This window comes from Delphinapterus leucas, chromosome 18, assembly GCF_059928025.1.
Source record: "Delphinapterus leucas isolate spDelLeu-1000000601 "Yukka" chromosome 18, BTC_Dleu_Yukka2, whole genome shotgun sequence".
In the NCBI taxonomy this organism is placed as follows: Eukaryota; Metazoa; Chordata; class Mammalia; order Artiodactyla; family Monodontidae; genus Delphinapterus; species Delphinapterus leucas.
The window spans coordinates 65,233,097-65,247,470 of NC_143146.1; the positions used below are offsets into that span (position 1 = coordinate 65,233,097).

The 14,374-nt window shown below is 43.5% G+C and overlaps 2 protein-coding genes across 2 annotated transcripts in view; both read left to right on the forward strand.

Annotated features, from left to right (window-relative positions):
• Nucleotides 1–4,843, forward strand: part of PROSER1 (proline and serine rich 1) — a 28,604-nt gene extending 23,761 nt beyond the window's left edge. The window contains exons 11-13 of the mRNA XM_022574709.3: nucleotides 87–1,734; nucleotides 2,508–2,658; nucleotides 3,264–4,843. Coding sequence (XP_022430417.2) covers nucleotides 87–1,734; nucleotides 2,508–2,658; nucleotides 3,264–3,386 — 1,922 coding nt within the window. The 3' untranslated portion in view covers nucleotides 3,387–4,843. The remainder of the gene's footprint in view (nucleotides 1–86; nucleotides 1,735–2,507; nucleotides 2,659–3,263) is intronic.
• A 5,165-nt stretch (nucleotides 4,844–10,008) lies between these two features.
• STOML3 (stomatin like 3) overlaps nucleotides 10,009–14,374 on the forward strand; it is a 28,318-nt gene continuing 23,952 nt past the window's right edge. Inside the window, 1 exon segment of the mRNA XM_089899658.1 lies at nucleotides 10,009–10,139. Coding sequence (XP_089755784.1) covers nucleotides 10,088–10,139 — 52 coding nt within the window. The 5' untranslated portion in view covers nucleotides 10,009–10,087.

A 14,374-nucleotide genomic window follows, 5' to 3' on the forward strand; every position in this document is an offset into this window, starting at 1 on the left:
ACAAAAATTTTCATTCATTTCTTTTGAGTTAAAAGTTGACATTTCAGCGTGATGGTAAAATCTTGCCTCTCTTTCTCCCGCCACAGCGTTTTCTGCCCCAGCAAGTCAGCTCTTTTCTCCTCGTGGCTCTAACCCTTCAACACCTGCGGCAACTCCTGTTCCTGCTGCTTCCCCGGTCAAGGCAGTAAATCATCCATCGGCATCGGCCACTGCCGCCCTCCCTGGGATGAACCTACTGAACACTGTCCTTCCTGTGCTCCCGGGGCAGGTCTCAGCTGTTCATGCACCTCAGCCGACGACACCCAATCCAACAGTTATCAGAACCCTTTCCTTGCTGGCTGCACCGGTGACTTCTGTTCACAGCACCACATCTGCTCCCGTTCCTTCTGTTTTTTCTGGCCACGTTCCACTGCCAGGTCCTTCTGCCACCCCTACCCCAGCACCTCAGGCCGCATCTACACCTCGGGCCACCCCTGTTTCCAGTGAAACATTTGCTTCTACTTCTGCCCCTTTCACTAGCCTCCCCTTTGCCGCCACCTCTACTGCCGCTTCTACCAACAACCTCGATTCCTCCTCACTGGCATCGGTTTTTGCTGGTCTCCCCTTGACCTTAACACCGACCTCCCAAGGTGTGTCCAACCCGACTCCTTCTGTAATCGCCTGCGGTTCTGCTCCCACTGTTGCCTGTCCACTGGGTGTAAATAATCCCCTTCTGTCTGCTTTAAAAGGCTTTCTGACATCAAATGATACCAACCTCATCAACTCTTCCACGTTACCCTGCGCCGTTACTAGTGGGCTGGCTTCCCTCGCCTCCCTCACTAACCAGAGCTCCGACTCTGCGGCGGCCGCCCTTAACAAGGGCTACGGCCCGCAGCGGGCCTCCACGCCGGGACTGGCCCTGTTTCCGGGCCTGCCCTCGCCGGCGGCCAACGTGGCTTCCACGCCCCCGGCTCTGCCTGCGCCCGCCGCCGCTGCCTCCTCGGGGCCCGTCGGCTGCGGCTCCTCGGCCACCCTGCTGCACGGCCCGCTCGCGAGTCACGCAGACGCGCACGGTTCGTCGACGCCCGCCGCCACCAGCCTGCCCGTGGTGATCAAGACCGAGCCCGCGAGCCCTACTCCTTCTGCCTTCAGGGGCCCGGCGCCCCCGCCGCCCCCCACCCCCGCTCCGGGCACGCTGGGCCTGCCAGGGGCGCTGGGGCGGGCGTACACGGCGGCCTCGGTGCCCGTCAGTTTACCGTCCTGCCTCGCCCCTGCGCTGCCGGGCCTCCCGGGCCTGAGCGTGACCCCGAGCGGCTCGAGCCCCCTGCCTTCTCTCCCACTGCCTGCGCACGGCTCCTCCGCGCCCATCGCCCCCGTCTTCAGCGCCTTGCCCCCTTTCACTTCGCTGAGCAGCGGCTTCGCCCAGGCTGCGCACCCGCCCCTCGGCGCCCCCGCCTCGTCCGCCCCCACCTGCGCCCCCGGCCCCTCGGTGCCCGCCTCGGCGGCGGCCTTCCCACTCAGCGTGCCCGCCGCCGTGCCCTCGCTCTTCTCCGTGACGCAGGGACCTCTGCCGGCCTCGGCTCCCTCCTATCCCGGCTTCTCCGTCTCTGGCGCGCCCCCCGCGCTGCCCTCTTTCCCGGGGCTGCAGCCGCCCGCCACCGGCGCCGCCACCGCCCCGTCGCCCGCTCCCGTCCTCCCCGGGTTCGCCTCCGCCTTTAGTTCCAGTTTCAACTCCGCTCTGGTTGCGCAAGCCGGGTAGGTGGATGGTCTGGGGGGGGAAAGCATCCTTCACCTAACTCGTTCATGCTCTTGTTTTGAAGTCATTCAGATGAAAATCGGCATCCAGTTGTTTGGTGGTGCGAAATTCTGTTTTTCTGGGTCGGCACTTAGGTGCTCGAAAAATGTTTTATGTTAAGATAAATATATAAAATAACAATGCCTGCTCAGATAATTTTAGGATTTGTATTTGGTAATTTATCTTGATTTTAAAACAGCAAGCATAAACTCACTGAATTCAGAATAATACACTTTATAACGGAAAGTTTTATATCAGTGAGTGGCTGACTTTTATGGTTCCAACAGGGAACAGGTTTTTTTTTTAAACATTTTAAGATAGTATTTGACAAATATAGAAGCACTAGCTTTTATGTCTTATCTGCATTTTTTCTTAAATTTATTTATTTATTTATTTGACTGTATTGGGTCTTTGTTGCTACACGCGGGCTTTCTCTAATTCTGGCGAGGGGGGGCTGCTCTTCCTTGCGGTGCGCGGGCTTCTGATTGCGGTGGCTTCTCTCGTTGAGGAGCACGGGCTCTAGGCGCACAGGCTCCAGTAGTTGTGGCTCGCGGGCTCTAGAGTGCAGGCCCAGCAGCTGTTGCTCGCGGGCTTAGTTGCTCTGAGGCGTGTGGGATCATCCTGGACCAGGGCTTGAACCCGTGTCCCCTGCATTGGCAGGTGGATTCTTAACCACTGTGCCACCAGGGAAGTCCCCTTATTTGCGTTTTGGCCTGTTCTTCTATCGTTTTAGCTTATCATCTGGACTTCAAGCTGCAGGCAGTTCTGTTTTTCCAGGCCTCTTGTCCCTCCCCGGTATCCCCGGGTTTTCCCAGAATCCTTCACAATCATCCTTGCAGGAATTACAGCATAATGCAGCCGCACAGTCAGCATTGTTACAGCAGGTAAGTAGGCAATGCCTGGTGGAAATAGAACGGTAACGTGTAACGTAGCTTCTGTAGTGATAACCTTGCAATACAGATAAATAGTGATATTTCGGCACTGGCCAAAAAAATGGCTCTTAGCAGAACATCTGGAGATTGGATGATTAATTCTCCCAGAATCTGCAAATTATTCTTGTTTTCTTTCAGAAGGGTAACAAAGGTGGTAGAATATCTTCATCTGTAAGAATTGTTTTTCCTGCTTACAGACTTTTAAATCTCAGTTTGGAGATTTTACAGATGGAATCTTTAGATGTGGCAGTGAAATTTTAGCTGGTCTTCTACAGTTTAAGCTAAAATAATGGACCATTAAGGCGAATTTTCTCTAGAAAACCTGCTGATTTTTTTTAAAGGATATTAAACATTTTAAAGACATTTCTACGCGCCTCTACATCTGAAGAAGTTTGAACGTTTCTTACAAATTTCAGGAGACTGAACAGACTTCCCTTGCCCCAACATTTTTTCTTTCTTTCCTGGTTTAAATATCTGTAGTGTGGGACAGGCCAAAGCAAGTACAGGCCTGGTTGAATTTAGAACTCTGCTAACCTGTGTGTTCATCTGTCCACCAGGTCCACTCAGCTTCAGCTCTGGAAAGCTACCCAGCTCAGCCGGATGGGTTTCCTAGTTATCCTTCAACACCAGGAACACCGTTTTCTTTGCAACCAGGCCTGTCCCAGAGTGGGTGGCAGTGAATACATTTAAATGCATATTCTCCTCCAGGGCAACATCAGAATCGCCTGAGGACTGCAGTGAACAATTGGACAAATGCGCAGTTGGCCAAAAGTCAGGAAATGAGGATGAGGATAATCCTGGGGAAATTGGGATAAGAGCTTAAAAAACGTGGTTACATTTTTTAAAAATGGTTTTAAGTATGGACATTCCCCTATGTAAATATGCTGACAATAAATTGTATGGAGAATAGTATTTTTAAAAGTATTTGGGGGGCTTCCCTGGTGGCGCAGTGGTTGAGAGTCCGCCTGCCGATGCAGGGGACACGGGTTCGTGCCCCGGTCTGGGAAGATCCCACATGCCGCGGAGCGGCTGGGCCGGTGAGCCATGGCCGCTGAGCCTGCGTGTCCGGAGCCTGTGCTCCGCAACGGGAGAGGCCACAACAGTGAGAGGCCCACGTACCGCAAAAACAAACAAACAAAAAAGTATTTGGGGACTTTTCACCTCCCACCCTATGAAATTTTGAATCATGTATATGATCTATGTAAGAAGAATACTAAAGAGGTTGAACTCTTTATAGCCGAATACAGCCTTAAATCTGCTTGTACAGCATCCACTGACAGAAGTAATAGTCGTGCCTCAGACTTAACAGGTTGCATGTGGCCTTGGGGGAGTTACTACCCTTGGTATGCAAGAGTGCTTCCTATTAGCATCACTGGAACTCCGTATCCGTACTCCATGTGTATCCACAAAAGGGAACTTGAGACCCACCGTTATTTTTAACTTCTGACATTAATGATCATATGTGTACTGCTGAATTTAACTCAGTGTATTTCAGGTAAGTGAAAACGGTGCTTAATATAGTCTTTAGAATGACTTTCAGGTGTTTTCAACTAAAAACATATATATCCAGAACTACTTTCTTACAGAAATACAAGTAAGGCTTGTGATAATTTGCCTTCAAAACTTATTTCTTAATCTCAGCAGTATCCAAATGAGTGAGGAACATTTGACTGACCCTTGGGCCACCTCTATTACTCATTGTACTCTGGAAGCTCTTGGTGAATGTTTACAATCATGGGATGTAGTATTTCTATTTGTACTTAGAATCACATGCTTACCTAGAATAATTATGTGACAACAGATAGAAAGACTTGCTCTGTTAGTAAATATGCAGTGTGTATTCTATTTAAGGTTCTGTGCTAGTTTAACACGATTGAATGTCTAAGGGTAACAGCTGCCACATTTGGGGGACAGGGCAGTAGGGAGAATGATTTCCAACCCTGTGATTAAAAGTATAAACCATAGAATCTACTGTAGTACATTTCATCATCTAGAAGTTTTACTTTTATAAAGATGGTGTCTAGAAGATGTTGCTAATGTATTTTCCTTCAACCTGGGGAAAAAACTTTTTAAGTATATTAATATTCCTGTATGGTTAGTTTTTAACAATTTTTTAAAATAAACCTTATGGATACGACATACTTTACGTGTTTTATTCAATGCTTGGGTAAGTGTTTTAAGTTTTTGTGCTGGAGCTAATATATAGAACATTTTTGTCTGAATTTAGTTGAAAGTCAGTATCTACTACTGATGCTCATTCCTTTAAATAATATCTCACGTGAAACTTATATTATAACCAACACTTGACACAGACTGTTTATGCCTTTAATTATCTTTGAACACAGAATATAACCTCATAGTTAATTTTATGCCACTTCTTAGAAGTTGTCATTTGTTCTTTTTTAGTCTACATTCATAAAACATTTTAAAGATTATATCATATATTGTACATACATTGCTTATATATGTTGACCGTTCATTTAGAAAAAAGTTACTGAATGAGTAATCTTTCTATGGTGCTGCTACTACAAGGTTTATTTCTACTGTTCTATAAGCCCCTTCTCATCATAGCAAAGGAATGACATCCTGCTCGTCCTGTAGATGTATTCCTGGCATCTTCCACATATTCAGCACTGAAAAATGAAGAGAGCATTTTTGGAGCACTTGCAGTCATTACTGGGGCCTGGTTTTATGTGTCTCACACCCTATGAGATAAGGACCAGCAACCTAACCAACCAGATAAAGAAGCCAAGATGTAAGTCACAGTGAGTAAAGGGTAAATTTGAACCAAGCATTTACCACCAATACCAGGCCACTTGTACTACCAAGTGCTGTGAACATACATGGGAGGGGGATGACCTTACTGCCTGAGGGAATCTAGAAAGATTTCTCAGTGACGTTCAAGTCTTAAAGGGTGAATAAGAATGAACATACTTTATAAAGGCCCAAAGGGTGACAGACTATTGAAGTAAGATAATCATACAACTGGATAGAGTTGAATGAGGTTTGTAGTTTGAATGAATCTAAAAAGCAAGGGAGGGACCTCATGGCCAATGACCTTGAAAGCCATGCTGAGGGGCAGGGCGTTTGCTCTGTGGTCAACAGCTTGGAAATTTATTAGAAAGCACTTTGCAAACATCAGGCTGCAGCATGCAGGTTGGATTGGAGATAGTAAACTGTATTGTTACTGCAGAGATTCCAATATGCAGACAGCGAGAACTGCCATTATGAAAAGGCAATAGAAGTGGACCTCTCTGGCCTCTTTCCATAAAGGCCTGTAGTCTTCATAGAATTTGGAAACACAGTCAATTCATATAATTGATTAACCTTAATTTTAAGCTTCACCACTTGATTTGCTAGATGGGTCTAGTCTGCATTTATAAAATATAGTTACTGTCACCGAATTTTAGAAAAGACTTTACACCACGTCAGATTTAATGAGGCTTTGTTGTTTTTAAAGGTGACACAATAGTAGTAAACAATGTCTAATTTGGTTCAGCTAAAAGATGAAGTATTGGCCAATATCAGCAGGTAAGTTGGGGAGAATGATCAAAATTAACATCTCCCCAAGGTCCTAGTACTCAGGAGGGGCATTATGATAAGTTTTCAATTTAAATTTAAAATTTAATTTATGCTCAATAAAGTTTATGGTAAGAGTTAAAAGTAATCAGTGTTGGGCTTCCCTGGTGGCGCAGTGGTTGAGAGTCCGCCTACCGACGTAGGGGATACGGGTTCATGCCCCGGTCCGGGAGGATCCCACGTGCCGTGGAGCCTGCGCGTCCGGAGCCTGTGCTCCGCAACGGGAGAGGCCACAACAGTGAGAGGCCCGCATACCGCAAAAAAAAAAAAAAAAAGAATTCGATGAATGAGAATGAATAAGACAGAATGGATGATGTATATTGATGAAAAGTTAATGAAATCAGAGAGCTTCATCATTTAAAGAACAAGGAACATTTTCCTAAGGGACCATCAAAAGTCTTGGAGCAGATGCGTGCATCTTAAGAGATGGTGGTGGGTGCATCTGGCGGAAGAGTGTTCCTGAAACCAGAAGCTTCGAAAAGGAGAGAGGCCTGTGGCTAGAGTGGATGGTTTCAAGATCCCTTTGTGCTCGAAGATGAACGTTCAGGGAAAATAAAATGTACATCTTCGGGGATGGCATCCTGCCTGTCAAAAGAGTAGGAACAGAATTAAGGCTTTTAAAAACATAGCTGTCCTACTCTGGGAATATTGCCAATATTTTGAAATAACTGTAAATGGAAAGTAACCTTTAAAAATTAAAAAAATTTAAATTAAAAAAAATAGCTGTTCTCATTTCAGGACTTTGCCTAGTTGAGGAACTGACAGAATGAAGGTTTAGAAACACACAGAAAAATCTTCATCAGAAGTGCATTCTGGCAATTCTCAATCTGATTTATCCCTACCTCCCACTCCCCCTTGACAAAGGGGAGAAAATTCCATTAACTGGCCCATGTATGGTTTAATATCATTAGCAAAGGAAGAGGAAACATTGCAAATGGGTTTATGTTTCATTCGTTTCCTGAGGCTCCTGGCGAGGGACTCAGCTTGTCCTAGATGTTCCTTAGTTGTTGAAATCATTCTTGCTTTCTAGGCTGAGATATTTGGAACATTTTGCAGGAAGAAGAAAAACAGTTGTTAAGTCATCTTCCAAGGGGATGTGTTTGTTGTAAGTGCTCTGGAGACTTTCCAGCCACCACCAGGGAACAATTATTGGTAGTGTTGTTTTGAACCTTGCACCTCAGTGACTGGTGGTGCTGGCGTAAGTGGTATCTAGCCAATATTAAGGGGAAATGGATTTAGAAATTAACTAAATCGGCACTTCCAAAACATGTTGTTTTCATGACTTTGGAGGGTCATCTGATTCGGAGGGAAAGCAGCTTCCTGTTCCAGGGAAAGACTGTCTATGATCTATTCTCAAGAAATGATGGAAACAGGAAGTTTTCATGTTGCTCTTTCCATTAGAGGTTAGTCCCAAAGTGAAGGTGACATGGTGATCAAGCAGAGGCCAGGGGGAAACAGTGGAGCCTATGGATTGACAGTACAGAACCAGGAACGGACCTCGAGTTTTCAAATTTGCAGCAAACTGGAGAAGCATTAAACAAGGGAGAGAAGGGACGTGATGAATGTTTGAACACATCCAATCACTAAGCAATCTTCTACTCAGCTGAAACAAGGGGAAAAGACGATATTGTGAAAATTAACCCAGCATTCCCATTTTTAGAAAGAAGACAGCTGAGTCCTGAGAAATACAGCTCAGCTCCCATTCATGGGAATAATAGTTATGATGTATTAATGCCAGTCATTATTCTGAGTATTTTTTTTTTGGCGGTGCCGGGTGGCATGTGGGATCTTAGCTCCCCAACCAGGGGTTGAATCCGTGCCCCCTGCAGTAGAACTGTGGAGTCTTAACCACTGGACCGCCAGGGAAGTCCCTATTCTGAGTATTTTACATGCACTGTTTCACATATTTGTCACACAGACAACTCTGGTAAAGACCACCAGCATGCCCATTTTACAGATGAAAAGAAAAAAATGAAACATGAAGGGGTTAAGTTACCCAGTGTCACACAGCTAGTTCACGGTAGAGCCAGGATTTCTTTAAATCCAGGCAGCGTGAGCCCAGAGTCTACTTCTTAACCACTATGCCTGTAGTATCATTTCCACATCAAGCCATAACCAAGGATGTATGAGGAGAAAGCAGAGGAAAGTATTCTAAAGCTGAAAGTCTCTGACTCTGTGCATGCATGTGGGTCTGTTTTGATCTGTTTCTGGTCCCCAGCCTCCTTTCCCCAAGTTCTAATATTCCATATTAATGCTTATAATTACCAACTGTGCATGACAGCCCTGCCTGGTTATTACCGTAATTTGAGTTTGTGGAGAAGGCAGTTATGAATCAAGTAGTTGGCAAAAGTAACCCACAATCTGGGAGGTTTTTTCAGATGAAGCTGCTAAGAAGAAAATACATGGTTGGGAGAAAAGAAAAGACTAGAAAAGATAAGCTGGGAAATATCAGAGGTTGTTTTGTGTTGGTTTGTTTCCACAAACAAAATATTATTTGGAATATTGATATGAGAAAGATGAACGTTAGAAAATTAGAAGATTGGTGCTTTCGGTATTGGAATGAGTGCAATATTGCCCTTGTTTCTGAGTAATATGATGAAGTAAAGACTCCTGGGACAGGAGCCCAGGGATCTGGATTCGAGAAAGAACTTTGCCATTTGTGAGCTGTTATCTTTGATAAATTACTTATTCATGCATTCAGCAAGTGACTGTTGGATGACAGTTATGTGCCTGCATTGTTCTAAATGCTGCAGGTGCTGTGTTAAATAACAGACCCAGCCAGCCACTCCCCTCATGGAAGTTACAATGTAGTGTAGGAGTCAGCAAACATTTTCTGTAAAGGGAAAGATAGTAAATATGTTAGGTTTTGCAGGCTATACAGTCTCTATAGCAACTACTCAATAGGTAGGTTTAGTGCAAAAGTGACCAAAGACAATATAGAAACAAACAGACGTGGCCATGTTCCAATAACGTTTTATTTACAAAAATTGGTGGTAGAGCAAATTTGCCCAGCAGGCTATAGTTACCCAACCCCTGGTCTAGAGGAAGAAACAAACATGAACCAAAGAATTATGCATATGGTAACGTGCAAAGGCCCTGTGGCACAGAAGACACATAGGTTAGTGGGATTGACAGAAGGCCAATGGGGCTCTTGCTAAGTGCGTGAGGGGAGTATCATGTGAGTGAGCCTGGAAAGGGAAGGAGAGACAGACTAGCAGGTCCTTTAGGATACTTAGGATTCTCATCTTTACATGTTAATAATTGGCAGTCATTGGATTATTTTAAGCAGGATGGAGATATGATCAGATTTGAGCTTCAAAAGATCACTCACACACACACAAAAAATCACTAACTGCAGTGTGTAAAATGCATTGGATGAAATTTTCTCATCTGAAACATGAGGATGGAGATACGTGCCATGTGTATCGGACAGTTCGTAATGATAAACAAGTTGCACACATTGCATAGAAGTGTTTTATAAAATATAAATTATATAGAAAACTACATAGTAATGTTTTACAAGAAGCAACACAGTCAGGAGTTCATATACGTCGTTTTGAGTTCTCTCTATGAACAATGGCAGCCTGAACTCATGAAAGAGGTCATTTTGTTTATGTTAACAGGCTTTCTTCACCAGGGTACCTACTCCTAAGGGTGCTCACGGAAGAGGAGGAGCTTCTCTCACTCTCATTCCGTCTCTCTGCTCTGCCTTCTCTGAAGCACACCTGGGTGCTGCCTGGAGCCCAGGTCTGGCTCCAAACCTATGAATACTTGTCAAGTATAAAAGGTTCTCAAGAATGAGATGGATCCTGGGGCATCCTCCCCAGAGAAACGGGATAAAGAGAATTTAGTGGGTAAGTTCCTTTTTTCCTGCCTTAAGTTTGTTTTATGTATATTAAGCAAAGTGAGAGTTGTATCGTTATAGAGAGCGAGCGAGCACAAGGTGGGTTCATGGATTATTGAGATTGGCTTCAATTTCATTTAGAGCCCAGGATTTTGGATTCATTGCTTATCATGGTTTTATTTGCTTCTTGAAGAGCAGTCTATGACATGCCCTTTTTCTTAAGCGTTAGATAGAATTTGTGTTTATCTTTGTATTCATATTTTTTGCATTAACTAGCAAAGACATATTGAACAAGCTAAACTTTACCCAGTTTCAAATATCTGATGATGCTTTGATTAAATAGAAAAGTTGGTCTGAGGTACACCGTGTTTGGTACATGGAGAGAAGTTGAAGAAGATAAAACTTAGCCTGTAATTACCAACTGCCTCCGTGAATGTTAATGGCTCTTCTGTATTGTAAAGCATTTTTCTCATGTTTTATATATATATATATATATATATATATATATTTTTTTTTTTTTTTTTTTTTTTTTTTTTTGGGGGGTACGCAGGCCTCTCACTGCTGTGGTCTTTCCCGTTGTGGAGCACAGGCTTCGGACGCACAGGCTCAGCGGCCATGGCTCATGGGCCCAGCCGCTCCGCGGCATGTGGGATCTTCCCAGACCGGGGCACGAACCCGTGTCCCCTGCATCGCCAGGCAGACTCTCAACCACTGCGCCACCAGGGAAGCCCTCACGTTATATTTTTAAATGCTGCAATAATTCTGAGGTAGATTTTTTTATAACCTTATTTTATGGTGGAGAAAATTGAGTCTTGGAGAGTTTAAAAACTTGTTGAAGGTCCAGAAAGTGATGATGATGGTGGTGGTGGCGGTGTGGTGTGTGTGTCCTAACCCGTGCTCTATACTTTATGTTGCTAAAGAAGTCATAGTGCAGGTTAGAAATAGAGAACGCATTTGGCATTATTAGCTTGTAAAAGAAAGTATACATTTAGAGGTATATACCTGGATTGAAAAAGAAACTTTTCTCGTGAAGTTGACCTAGCAACATGGATATACTGGAGGCAGTGAACATCATTTGGAAGGTGCAAGTGGGGGCGTCTCTTCGAGGGTACTCTTGATTATCTTTTCAAACAAGAAGTTTCATGAGACTTTTTAGTTTCCGTTTAACAGGTTGAGACATCAACTGGATAAATGGCACAATTGAAGCTGTATCACCAGCGAAGTATTTTAAAATGCTCATGGGTTTACTTGGTGCTGGGTTTTGACTATAATGACAAACCCGCACTATCACAGATCAAACCGAAATGGGGCTTATTATGTTACAACTTCTATTTCATATGCTTTAGGCAGTTTGTGAGATGCAATATCAGTCCTTCTCTGAGATTTGTGGGATAAGTTTGCCCTTGCCCTCCTCCTTCTTGGACACATTAACAAGACAACATCATTTGGTTCTTCAAGCTGTACAGAAATTTCCACTCATAATGTTGCGAGAATTAAATGAATAAATGAGTCTTAGTTATCACCCCCAGGTTTGTCCCAGCTTTCGAAAGCCATTAGGGTGCATCTCTTCCTGACTCCAAGTTCGGTGTGGTCACAAGGGTAGATCAGAATGTACAGAATGCTATAAGTTAGGGCTTTTCCCCTGCGTCCTCACTGCTATTAGTACACCGCTACTTATCAGCCTCGGACATAAAGTCCTACCCCTTGCTTTTTTTCTTTCTTTTTTTTCTTTAAGAGTTAAAGTGAAGTTAATTGGAATCTTGATCATCTCAGTCTTAGAAATCTTCTCAATGTCAATGTGCAAAAGAATTTTCCTGGAGAGTTTTTTAAAGCTCAGAGCAGTCCTCACCTCCAGAAGTTCTTCTCCTTAGGTCTGGGATGGACTTGAGAGTTTGCCTCCAAGTAAATTCCTAAGCTCATGAGGTTGCCAGACTGAGACCACACTTTGAGTCGCACGGTATTTCTTTTCAGCAATTCTGAAAGTTCTTGACGCAAGCTGTGTGCATATTTCAGAGAAAAAGGCAGGAGGACAGATAATTTACAGGTGATGAAAAGATAGTGTTTACCCGTTGGGTTTCACTTTAGATTTTATGTTCGGTGCTTAAAATCCTTGATTCGCTGGAGAAAGGGCCGGGAAGTTGCTGAGACTATTTTACTGACTGTATCTCCACAGGATCGGAAGTGAACAGGAAAGAGGGAAGAATTTGTAATACTATCGATCTCCCCAGGTCCAGGGAAGGTGCCTGTTCTTATTGCACACACCTTTCATTTTTCCCCTGAGAAGCACCTGGTCTTTTCTGCTCTGAAAACAGTACTTTTTTTTTTTTACTTGACATGATTAGTTTTCATTTTAAAATTGCTTTTTAAAATTATAAAGGTAGCAAAAAATAAGAAAACTCTGAGAAGTATAAATCAGTCATACTTCCATCACTCAGAATTAATCCCTGTTAATATTTTGGTTAATTTTTATCCCATATTTTTTCTAAGCATATTGTTTTGGCTAAGAGAGATCATACCATCTGTATAATTTTGCATCCTACTACTTCTTTCTTTTAACAATATACCATAGCAATTTTCTCATGTTTTTGTACCTTAAAAAATTTTATAATATGATATTGTGTAGCTGTATCATGATTTGCTTAATTATCCCTCCATTGTACTTTCAGGGTGTTTTTGATTTACCACTCTTATAAATAACACTATCGTGAGAATGGGCATAAATCTTCAGGACAAAGTATTTGCACTTGTTGCTATTGGTAGTTATTTCAGACAGGACGTGGGGCTGGCGAGAGAGGAGAATGATGCAAGGAAAACATTTTCTCTTTATTTTCTTCTTATACTGGTGTGGGGGGCTGAGGGTGTAAGATAGTACGTATGAAGGAGAAAATGCGAAGATGTACGTGTGGTTCTCAGGTTAACCGACTCTCTTGAAAGCAAACAGAATCTCCTCTGATGGATCGTTATTTCCAAACAAGAAGCTTCAAACAGATCAATAAGTCTATCTTGTTGCTGGGCATCATTCTTGATAGTTCAAAGCATCGAGGGTGCCGCCCGCTTCATTCATTCAATGAATGAATCCAGAATCTACTGTGTATCAGGAGACAGAGATGTAAAAATAAAACGCCTGCTCCCAAAGCACTAAAAATCTACAGGAAAGTTAACTAAAAATTACAGTGTACTATGAAAAGTGATGATAGAGGGTGTTTTAGAAACTCAGAAGAAGAGCTCCCAAAGGTGAAGGTAAGATTGGAAAATCTTCCTAGAAAAGAAGGTGCGAGAAAGGAGAATGTGGGATGTGAATGGGGGTCTGGGGGACACAAAGGCCCATGCAAGGCAAAAAGTATGTGAGGACTTCGGTGCTTTCTCTACTGCAGGGGATGTTTATGTGCTGTTAGCATGTGACCTAGTCACCTAGACCCAGTAGTGAGAGAGCACAGCACTGCCACTTGAAAAGCTCAACTACGGATAAGCTAAGAACCCCTGTGTCAAGCCTGGTCTTTGAATGGCAGGTTTGGGAGTTGCTGCTGCATTTGACTGATGGGGATGGAGCCCCACTGGATTTACCATGAGGAAGCTGCCGGGCAAGCTGCCTCTGGCGGAGGGGGAAGGTCACGAAGCGGGGCACACGAGGGGGCTTTAATTGTGTTGGCAATGCTTAAATTCTTTAGCTGAAAGGGGGTATATAAGGTATGAAAAACATTATTTTTACACCTTTTTGAACATTCCATTTCAAAATATATCTTAACTCTTTCTTAAAAAGACCAAATGGTAAAAAAGAAACTTAGTATAACCGTGTCTGAAGTTCATGTAACTACTAAGCTCAGATCATCCTTCTGTAGTTGAGATGTAAATCTGACAGTTTAGAAGACTCTTGGGATTATGGAATTTTGTAGTCCTAGGAGTACAAGGATGATAAAATCATCATCTAGCTCTGATTTGGTAGTTTTGCACCAAAAATCTTGTGTCTCTCTCTCTCCCTCTCTCCCTCTATCTTTTTTAAGTTTCTAAAAGTTATCTGAAAGAACTTATACAGTCAGTGACCAGGTCGCTTTAGGAGGTAGAAACCTGCAGGGGTTAGGGTTTTATTGCGTGTTCTCGTTGAAAATGCAGTTCTTGCACATAGAGAGGAGCCATCATCTGGATGGAGCAGAACATCCACAAGTGATATTTAGAATTCCATCTGGAAAAATAAGTCAATAAAGGAAAATTTTAAAAATATCAGTTGTCAAAGCAAAATTGAACCAG